Source organism: Corvus moneduloides, chromosome 21 (genome assembly GCF_009650955.1).
Source record: "Corvus moneduloides isolate bCorMon1 chromosome 21, bCorMon1.pri, whole genome shotgun sequence".
Lineage (NCBI taxonomy): Eukaryota > Metazoa > Chordata > Aves > Passeriformes > Corvidae > Corvus > Corvus moneduloides.
This window is the reverse complement of record NC_045496.1, coordinates 9822200-9832726: the sequence shown is the minus strand read 5'-3', so window position 1 is coordinate 9832726 and position 10527 is coordinate 9822200. Positions and strand designations below refer to the sequence as shown.

Here is a 10527-nt window from a genome sequence, read left to right as displayed (position 1 = left end):
AAAATAATGCAAAGAAAAAGGGAATAGGAAGAATGTTCAAGTCATAAAATGTGCATGAGTAGTTTTGAAAACACCAAGAGCAGGGGGACTGCTGGAGTCAGCAGAGACTGATGCACAGCAAAGGGACGGGCTGACCTGAAGATGAAAGTGTCAGCAGAGGAAAATCCAGTGAATTGTTTGCATATGTGTTCCATGTGAAAGAGCTGGTGGAGTTCACACAGGAATACTTCCATATGGAGAGCTCCACAGCGAATCTGTTCACAACAGAAGTGCTTTTAGGAGAGATTAAAGTTCAGCTGAAATGAGCAGCAACAAGTTGCCAGGACCAGACGGTGCCACCTACGGCTCTGAGGGAGCTCAGGGATGAATAAGCCGAGCTCCCAGCTGGGATGGTGACCTCTCCCTTGGTACAATGTCACAGCAAATGTCCCAGCAGCTTCTGGGAGGAATTTCAAACTACAGCCACCTGCACTCCGCAAACTCATGGACGCTGTGATGCAGCACCAGTGGCTGAATACCAGGGAGGAGTCAGGGTGGGTTTTGTACAGGGAAATCGTGCTTCAAAACTCTACTGGAACTGCTTCAATTCCAGGCATCAACAAGCAGGGAAAAGGAGATTTGGTTGGGACAATCTGAACTTCCAAAATGCACTTAATGATGACTTTGCTCAAGGTACTTAAGGAAAAAAAGCTGCTGGTCAAAAAGGGAAATGTCACATAGACAACTGTTTAAAAGACACGAAAGGAAGAGTAGAAGGGAGGGTTATTTTGTTGGTGGGAAATAAACAGATGCATGCCCAATAGATAAAAAAAATCATTTAGAAGAAAGGTAATGAATAATGAAGCTGACAACATCCACTGATGAGGTTATTCAGTGTAATAATATAAAAGGCTGAGTGAATTGCAGAAGGATGTTATGAGAGAGCGGGAGATGAAGTTCAGTGTCAATAAAACGTAGGGTTGGTTACGGGAAAACACCAAACGGCGAGGCCTTGACTGTTGTCTCTCAGCAGCGAGACCTTCGGCTCTGCAGGATTTCCGCCTGCGGAACAGCGGCAACCCAGGAGCGGCACCGCGGGGGGAATGGGTGCGGGATGCATCCCGAGTGTGCAGGACTCGCCCTCCGACTGGGAAAGGACTGAGGGGAAAGGGAAAGCCTCAGGCCAGGGACCAGGATCGCTCCGAGGTCCGGAACAGCTTCTGCGCAGGAACAGCGCTGTCAGCCCGTGTCTCCTCGGGAAGCGCCGGGGTGGGGAAGGTCTCTAAGCGAGGCGCCGGGAAAATGCCGAAGGAAGGCTGAGCCCGGTTTTCTCTCGTGAGCAGCTGCCGGGTTCAGGGCAGGGTCCTTCACCGGGCGGGCGCTGGAGCCGCAGCTCTTTCCCCCGGGAAGGACGCGTTGGGAGGGGGCGCGGACAAGCGGGCGGAACCCCCCGAACCCCGGCGTGCGCGGCCTGCCCGGCCGGGGGAAGAGGCGGCTCCGCGGGGGCAGCTCCGCCCCGGGCCCGCCCTGACCGGGAAGCAGACGGGCGGCGGCCCCGCCTCCCCGGAGCCTCCCGGGAGCCGCCCCGGCGGCGCAGCAGGGCCCGGCCCGCGATGGCCGCGCCGTGCAGGACGCGCACGCTGCAGGTGGTGGACACGGAGTTCAGCGCGGACGCGGTGGAGTGGTGCCCGGTGGAGGGCTGGCACAGCATCCTGGCCTGCGGCACTTACCACCTGCGCCGGCCCGACCAGGTGAGCCCGGCGCCGCTCCGGGGCGAGCCCCGGCCCCCGCCGGCCCCGTTCCAGGGCGAGTCCCCCATCCCCGCCCGGCCGGCACCGTTCCGCGGCGAACTCCCATCCCCATCTCTGCCCGGTAGCGCTCCGGGGCGAGCCCTGGCCCCATCCCTGGCCGGCTCCGCAGCAGGGCGAACCGCCGTCCCCGCTTGGCCCCGCTCTGGGGTGAGCCCCGTCCCCATCCCCGGTCCTGCCTTGTCCCGGCTGCGGCGGCTCGAGGAGGGGCAGAGAGGCCCCTCTGGTGAGCGTGGCTGGCCCCGGTGGTGGCTTTCATCCCTCAGGGTTGGGACTGCCCAGTTGGGAGCCTCAGCCCCGCTCCCAGCAGGGTCTCGGGTGCGGAGCAGAAGCGCGGCTGAGCCTGCCCTTTCCCATGTTTTCCGCAGAGCGATTCCCGAGGGAGCAGTGGGGCCTGTGACCGGACGGGGCGGCTCTACCTGTACCACTACAACGAGGAGCAGCCGTACATCCCGCTGACCGAGATCCAGCGCATCGACACGGCCGCCATCCTGGACATCAAATGGTAACGCCGGCCCGGCCAGGCTTGGTGCCACAGCAGCGGGCTCTGCTCCTCTGGGGATCCTTTTTTTGGCATGGCAGCAACAGCAGCAGTTACTAATGGAACAGTTCCTGACTTCTTGGAGGGAAATACTTTCCGGTTTGTTCCAATGAGCAAAGACTGCCTTGTTTCTGTTTTACCCTTTCTGCTGACTTGTGAGTGGCTGGTCGTGATTTTGTACCTCATTTATTTATATAATAACATACAGTAGATCTCCCCTGTACAGAATCCCCTCCTCGCAGGTGTGTGGGAACTTGAGGAGCCTTAGATTTTCTTAATGCGAGATTTTTTTGGTCACATACCTTCTCCTTGTGCATGTTGGAACGAAAGTTATGGCTTTGTTCTCTTCAAGAAAGATGGACATTGGAGATCTGTTTAACTTGATCTTGTAGGTGCCACATTCCTGTTGCAGAACATCCCATGGTTGGCATCGCAAACTCCACAGGCGCCGTGGAATTTTGCCACCTGACTGGAAGTGAGGTGGGTGGATGCAATGCTTGCTGCTGCTGAAGCTGGTTTTAACTCGTGTTTCATACATCACTACATTTACTAGCAGTGTGCATTGGCTTGCAGGAAAGCTGGGTGGTTTCCATGGCTTCCTCAGCATCCTTAGCTTTTTTAATGCTTCTTTTGTCTTCTGATAATGTTTATCATAAATTCTATAAACTTGTTTGTGGCACCAGAGAGTTGGGCTGGGCTCTGCCCACCTGCAAAGTGGGGAAGGAGACGCAGGAGCGGGGCAGAAGCAATCCCTGGAAACAAGTATGGACTAACTGGGAAACATCAGAAGGAGCAAAGCTGGTGAAAGCAGGGAGGATTTTTGGAGTGGGGTTTCTTTTGGTGGTGAGTGAAGAGAGTGATCAGAGCCATTCTCACAGAGCAAAGAAAGCAGAGGCCAGTCTGTAAGGGAATTCAGCAGTTGGGTCATCACTTCTCCTGCACTTCATCACTCCCTGAGAGGAAGCAGAGTTTAAGGGAGATTTGGTGGGAGATGAGCAGCAGAAGGCTGGAATCTTGTGTGTGCACATCTGCCTCTCAGCCAGCACTGGGCGATTGTAGTGCTGGGGGACATTTCATTGCTTCTTTGGTGTGGGACCCTCATTTGCTCATGAGTCTCTGGAAAACTGCCGTGGGGAGCAGTGCACCTGTTGTTATGTGCCTGCTGTCTTCCCAGTCTTAATCCATTCCTTTTGTTTCCAGTAGAAGAACAGCTGCATGTTGGAGCCACGCTTCAGGGTGGATCTCGGGGCACAGCGACTGGCCTTGTCCTTGGACTGGTCCACTGGACGAGAGCAATGGTGAGGGTGGGAGATGGAGGCTGGGGGCCAGTGTGTGTGGGACAACTTTCAGGAGAAGTTGAGGACTTGGATGAAGGAGTCTTTAGTGGTTTTGACTTTCTTGATCCCAGCTGTCTCTCTGGCCCTGCTCCAGAAGTTGCTGTTTCCAGAGCAGAGGTAACAGGAACACAAGCACTGTGGCCACTGGAACAGGAGCAGAGACTAAACAAACAACAAATGTGAGGTTGTGTTCTGGGGAATGGCAGCAGGTGAGCCAGGGATGTGTCTTCTGCTGCCTTTGTTAAAAGGAAAGACCAGAACGGGATGCAAATGGAGCTGCTGGTTCCAACTCTGCTCTTAGAACAGCTGAAATTTTAGTGTGAAGTTCTCCTTAAGAATTGCTAATAATAGTACATGTAGGAAGTTTAATCATGGCTTAGTGAGAAACAGGAGAGAATTGGTTTGGAAGCAGCTCCTTCCTCTATCAAGCACTCATACATGAGATTTCAGAAATGGCATTGCTGCATGAAATAACCTGAATTAGCTGTACCTTGAAAGAGGAGGGTCAGTGTGTTCTGTAGGTGCAGATGAAGAGTGGTGCCTTTGGTGTGAGCCTGGAAACCAGGGGGGTCAGGCAGTCATTGCTTAATGCTGTAGGGCAAATTTGCTAATTAAAGCTGTTTCTGTGCATGCTGTTTAATGAGTAAGTAGAATTGCCAGTTAGACTTTCTTCTTACATTCCTTCTTCTTGTCTCTGTCCTTCCCAATATTGTTGCTCTGATGAAAAGCCCCTTTAAAGCCTGTCATTGTTGTCACTTGAGAGACCAGTAACGTCTCCTAGAAGCCAAATGTACATCGTTCACATCTCTGCAGGAAGGGGGTGGCCCTGTATCTCTTATGTGGGAATTTGGGAGATTCAGTGTGGCTGAATAATTTGATCAGAACTGGAAAGAAGCCTCAGGCCACCAAAGCAGTGCCTGCAGTTGCAGGTAACCAAACAGAAGGTACCTAGTTCATGTCAGGGAATGTCAGAAAATCTGTGCACTGGGAATTGCAAAACATTTGCCAGTGCTCCAAGGTCATTGTGTCTAGAAACTAACTGTGCTGTGGCACAGGAAGAGAGCAGGAAAGGTCAGGATCAGCCAGTGCTTTGGGTTTCAGTGATAGCAAGGAAATAAAACATCTCTTTGTACTCCAGAAGAGGGAAGAGGCTCTGAAAGGGCGTTGTGAGTCTGACTTGGAGGAAAAAAAAAATCCCTCTTCACATGGAATTTGTTTATTGATGTAATGTGAAGCATGTAAGAAGTCAAGTTTTGCATCTCTGAGAAAGACAAGAGCCAGGGGTGGTTCTTTCCCTGACGTGGGTGTGAGTGGTTGCTCCCTATGAGAGCAGGGATCACTGGGGCAGGTGATTTAAAGATGGAATGGGCTGAAGCTGAAAAGAATTGTATGAATGTGTCATTCCTGCCACCATGCTGCCAGTGTCTGTCAGTGTTTAGTTGAATCGAAATACTTGATTGCTGCAGTAATTCCCAATGTTTTCTCTGTACCCCGCTGTAGTGGATGTCCTTTGAGAGTGATCAGCAGTGATTCAGAGGGGAAGCTGAATCTTTTCTCCATAGATGAATCTGCTCCTTCTGTGCATGTCCTGAACCAGTGGGAAGCTCACCAATTTGAGGCCTGGATTGCTGCTTTTAATTACTGGGACACTGATATTGTGTATTCAGGTCTGTATGGGCTGGGAAGCTCCTTTGGGGCTGTTGGGGAGGGGGCCCCTTGTTTAGGGAAGTGTTCCTTGGGATTTTACTTCCCAGGGTTGGGTATGCTGTTTGCATCACCTCTTGAAGGAGCTGGGGTCTCTGCTTAGGGGTGAAAGGCTTCTTGATGGTGGGAAATGGTTGGAGTTACTTAGGAGAAGCTGTACCCTGAAAACTGTACTTTGGGTGGCTATTGGCAAAAAAAGATGATATTCCCTTGCAGTATGCAAAGAGCCAGAGAGCTGTTTGAGTCCAGTCTTTATGACTTGTAATGTTTGTTTCTTACCAAAGTGAGGGTATTGATAACAGATGTGTTCTCTGTGGTGATGGGTATTGCCAATATGAGCCTCAATGTGATTTTTGGTGTGTCTGTTAAATTCTATGAGATCCCAGGGCTGGAAAGCATCAGCTCTGTATCACAGACTGTCCTGAGCAGAAAAGGACCACCAAGATCATCAGTCCAACCCCTCTGCACAGACCCCCCAACAGCCCCACCCTGGGCATCCCTGGCAGCGCTGTCCAAACGCTCCTGGAGCTCTGGCAGCCTCGGGGCCGTGCCCATTCCCTGGGGAGCCTGGGCAGTGCCCAGCACCCTCTGGGGGAAGAACCTTTCCCTGCTCTCAGCCTGAGCCTGCCCTGGCCCAGCTCCAGCCGCTCCCTGGGTGCTGTCCTGGTCACAGAGGGCAGAGATTGGAGCTGCCCCTCGGGAGGAGCTGCAGACTCTGCACTGCTTTGCCCCATGCTCAGGGCTGGTGCTGAGGGTCACAGTGTTTTGTCCCCGGGCAGGAGGGGATGACAGCCTGCTCAAGGGTTGGGACACCAGGTGCAGTCCGGAGGCTCCAGTCTTCACCAGCAGGAGGTGAGTGAGCCCTGTCCACACCAACACCCTTCAGCAGTGGGGTGCCAACACCCACTGCTGTTGTGCCCCTTCCCAAGCCACTGCATTTGGAGATGAGCAGTGACAGTGGATCCTGGTTCTGCCTCCCTTGGGAAATGGATCTATTAGTGTTTTTCATCAGGACAACTTCAGGTTGAAACCTTCTTCTCCATGTCCTTCAACACGATAAACCAAGTGCTGACTTGCACATGTGAAGAGGGTGGCAGTTTCTTTCTGAAAAGGATCCTGATTTTACACTTTTATTTTGGCAATTTTTGTGTGTGTTAAATTGGGATATATTATTATGGAATGTTTTTTAGAAAATATTTTGTAATCCACTGTTCAGTTATTCAAAGTGATTTCATATCTTATTTTAAACTACGATTAAAACAATATACACAGCTCTCCAGTGGAATTCTAAATGTAAACTTAAATTACACTGGGGACTATTGCTATGGAAATATTAATTCTGGGAGTAAAGTCTCCTGGGAATGGAGTTGTTCTGCTGGAATTCTTAGGGCCTTTGTGCAGCAGTTTATGGGGTAAATATTATTAGAAAATACTTGTGCTGAAAGATGGTGTGAGTAGAAGTTTTGTCCCTGGGAATGCTGTTGGACTGTGTAGATGGAACTCTGCTTGGGTGGGTCACTGGACTGAAATTTTGAGCTCACCTCTCTTGGGACACCTTGATGAAATAATGTGCACTCAAAATTCAAGGAAGGAGCCCTTCTCGAATTGCTGTCTCTTCCCTCTGCAGACATTCCATGGGTGTGTGCAGCATTCAGTGCAGTCCCCACCGGGAGAATCTCCTGGCCACAGGCAGGTGAGTCCCTTCCAGCTGCTCTCCCCTGGTGTGACCAGCCTCCTCTGTTACCTGAACGTGCTGCTGCCTCTTCAGAAATTCCATGTGGTGCAGAGCACGTGGTCTTCCCTACCTTTCTTCTGTGCCCTGACTGGGCTGTGCTGCTTTTCTCTTTGTGGTGTGTCCCCAGCTACGATGAGCATGTGCTGCTGTGGGACACCAGGAACATGAAGCAGCCGCTGGCTGACACCCACGTGGAAGGTGGGGTTTGGAGGCTGAAGTGGCACCCCACCTGTGATTTCGTGCTCTTGGCAGCCTGCATGCAGAGCGGCTTCAAGATCCTCGACTGCCGCGGGAGCCTGGGTGAGTGTCCAGGGAAGAGCTGCTCTGCTGCTCTCCTTTGCTGCCTCCAGGTTAATGGGGAGCTCCAGCTCTGACCCTGCTGGCAGGATTGAGATGGTGTTAATAGCCATAGACTTCTGTTCCAGTTTGAGGTAATTCTTCCAGCTTTTCCACACCTGTGCACTCTGCTGGCCTGCTCGGTTGTGCCAAGGCCCTGTCACTGTTCGTGTGTAAATCCCCCATAACTTCTTCTCACGGGAAGAAAGCCTTTTTGTTTGGTGGGAGGGCACAACCATTCTGGGTTTGTGTTCATTGTGATGGTTCAGAGAGGTTCTCCTGACTGTCAGGTGGTGCTTTCCTGTTAGCAGGAGTTACTGACCTGCTGGGGAATTGGTTATTGCCTCAGGAAGGAAGTGCTCTGCAGCCTGGTTAATCCAGAATAACATGAATAAGCCTTTCATGTGAATCACGAGGTACTTCCATGGTGGAAAAGCTGTTTGCATTCACATTACAAATGCAGTCTGACAGAGGATAGTTGGCTTCCTGGGTTCTCCAGACCTTGGGCAAATCCACTGTTTAGGAAATGAGGATAGCATTTCTCCTGTGTGGGGAAGGAGGGAACTTGATGTCTACTTACTGTCAGAGTCAAATGCTGAAAGCTGACAGGAAGAACATCTGCAGTGTATTAATAACCAGGACCTGGCAATCCCCCAGGTGTGTTCATGGGTCGGTGAAGGTTGTGGTGTGATCAATCTTGCCTGTCTTGAGCCTTTGTAGGTACTTTGAATAATGATGCTCTTAAACCTCATGCATGTTAAACCCTCTTCTCATCTGCTGCTGACCCAGGGCAAATCAAGGCCATTGAGAGGTGGCTGAAAAACGGTCAGTACCTCATTCCTCCTGGAGTGCTTCACTCTGTGGTGAAGAAGGCAATAACCAGAGAACTCTTCCCATGGGACACAGCCAGTGCTGGAATGGCTGCTGAGCACTCTGCCGCAACCCACAACTTCATTTCTAAGTCATTTCATTTATCTTTTTTTTTTTAAAGCGGAAAACACAGAGGAATGCATCATCCTGTCATCCTATGTCCTGCACAATTCCTTGGCTTATGGGGCTGACTGGTCAAGGCTGTGTCCGAGGGATTCCTTGGCTGCAACCCAGGACCTTGCTGCTGCATCCCAGCCTTCGGAGGAGCTCATGGGAACATCAGGGGAAGGAGACGAGAGGCTGAATTTGCAGGTCCAGAACCTGAAGATAATTTATGAGTCTCCTACAGCTACTTTTGATGTAATCCTGGATGAGGAGAGTGAAAGCCCTGCTGTGGCACTCGCAGCAGGGGCAGGGCCAAAGTTGGCTGGGGATCCTGGACTGGTGAGGGGCTCTGGTTTAAAGGGAAGTTTAGATTTGGCTGCCCAAGGGGCAGATCTGGGGTCAGGCAGCGGCTCTGACTCAGGAGCCAAGAGACCCAATGGAATGGGCCTGGATGGAGGCAGTGACTCAGCCAGGTCTCCAGACAGCCCCAAAGAAATGAGCATTGTAGCCACTTGTTCCTTCTATGACAACATCCTCCACATCTGGAAGTGGGAGATGAGCCTGGTGACCCCTCTGGATGTTCCAAGTCCTGGATGTCCATCTGAAAGAACAGCTGAAAGTTTGCATTGACCAGTCCTGAGGGAAGAGGGAGGAAAACTCCTGAACTGAAAGTGACAGCTGAACGTAATGCCCTAACTTCTGCTGGGCTTTCCCAGTCTTACTGCTGAGCTTGGGAGTCTTTCAGGGCCAACACTGATGGAATTCCTGGTGTTTTATTTTCAGCAGAGAGGGAAGCCTTTGCTTGCCGGCCTGTGGTCATGCCCAGACAGGTTTATTTAGTTTTTCCCTTAATGTCCTAGTTCCAAGTGGAACAGCCCTCCTCTCACAGGCTGCTGCTCTGTACCTCAGATTTGAATCCTTTCAAGGCTGGTTTGCATTTCACAATGGATCTGTTAAGCACGTTCTCCTCCTTCCCTCACAAACCAGGCTCAGCTGTGCTGCTGTACAGACCCAGTAAGTGATCAGAAGGTTCCCTGAACGTCTCAGAAAAGCCCCCGAGCAGAGGCTTGGCCGTGTGATGTGTGTGTGTCCCTGGAGAAGAGCTCAGACAGGCCAGATGCAGTGCAATGTACTCACAGTGATGTCTAATAGAGAAGTTCTGGTTCAGAAGGAAGTGCAGACTGCCTGGCGTGATGGGAAGTGCTGTGGGATGCTCCTTGTGAGGATCCTCATACATCTCCATCATTTCCCATCAGACTGACTGCAGACTCCTTCATCATTCCCAGCTGAGCACCCACCGTGGTTCAGATAAATCCTGTAGTGACCTCACCATGTTTCAGTGCCACTCAGCCACCCCCCACAGCCTCTCAGTATCCAGCTCATGTTTTCTGCTCTCCACAGAGCCACATTTAGGTCCAAAGTCAAGCTCAGTTTTTAAAAGGTGAACAGCTTTAAGATCAAAACCTCCAAAAAGTGTAAGCGGTGTTTCCTGACATCTTTTTAAGTTCAAAGTAAGTACAGAAACCAAAATCTTAACAGCATTGCCCAACTACCTCCAGGAATGGCTGCAGGATTTCTCATGGTTGCTCCATTAGCTCTCTTTTTTTCACTGTGAAATATATCAAAACACCCCTTCTGGAACATTTTCTCGATTCCTAGAAACAAAAAACCAGCTTAAACTAGATGAGTAACTTTTAGCTTGCATGGTTTGTCTTTGAGGGTCCTAAAGAATGAGTTATCTGGAGGGAAAGAAACACCAGCAACAGGTCTCTGTGTAACAGTGCTGCAGCTAAACGAGGTCGAGCAGATGAGAACTTTGCTGCTTTGGAAATGCCTTTTCAAGGGCGAATGTGTATTTTAGCAAGGGTGAGTGTGTATTTTAGCAAACATTCTTGAGCACTGTTACATGAAGATTCATATTAGTAATGAAAACAAGAGCTTTTGCTAAAGAAAAAACATGCTATTTTTGGATGTTTCTAAAATAAAATCAATACAAGTGATTGATCTCTTTTTGGTTGTTTTGGGTTTTAAAAATCAAATGACTTGGCAGTCCTCGTGAGGACCTTCTGCCCTGGGATGGCTCAGGCTCCAAGGGCTGAAAGTTCTTCAGGA

At 50.8% G+C, this 10527-nt stretch overlaps 1 protein-coding gene across 3 annotated transcripts; it reads left to right on the top strand.

Annotated features, from left to right (window-relative positions):
* The first annotated feature begins 1530 nt into the window (after window positions 1-1530).
* On the top strand, window positions 1531-10419 carry DPH7 (diphthamide biosynthesis 7). Of its 3 annotated transcripts, XM_032130776.1 has the most exons (9): window positions 1531-1730; window positions 2156-2292; window positions 2721-2808; window positions 3532-3626; window positions 5166-5332; window positions 6149-6221; window positions 6997-7062; window positions 7232-7404; window positions 8432-10419. In XM_032130776.1, exons 1-9 carry the CDS (start codon window positions 1593-1595, stop codon window positions 9043-9045), a joined length of 1551 nt encoding a protein of 516 aa, XP_031986667.1. In that variant the 5' UTR covers window positions 1531-1592; the 3' UTR covers window positions 9046-10419. The 3 variants fall into 3 exon arrangements, with proteins under 3 accessions (XP_031986667.1, XP_031986668.1, XP_031986669.1); XM_032130777.1 differs by lacking the exons at window positions 1531-1730; window positions 2156-2292 and adding an exon at window positions 2299-2427; XM_032130778.1 differs by lacking the exons at window positions 1531-1730; window positions 2156-2292 and adding an exon at window positions 2394-2483.
* Window positions 10420-10527: the final 108 nt, after the last annotated feature.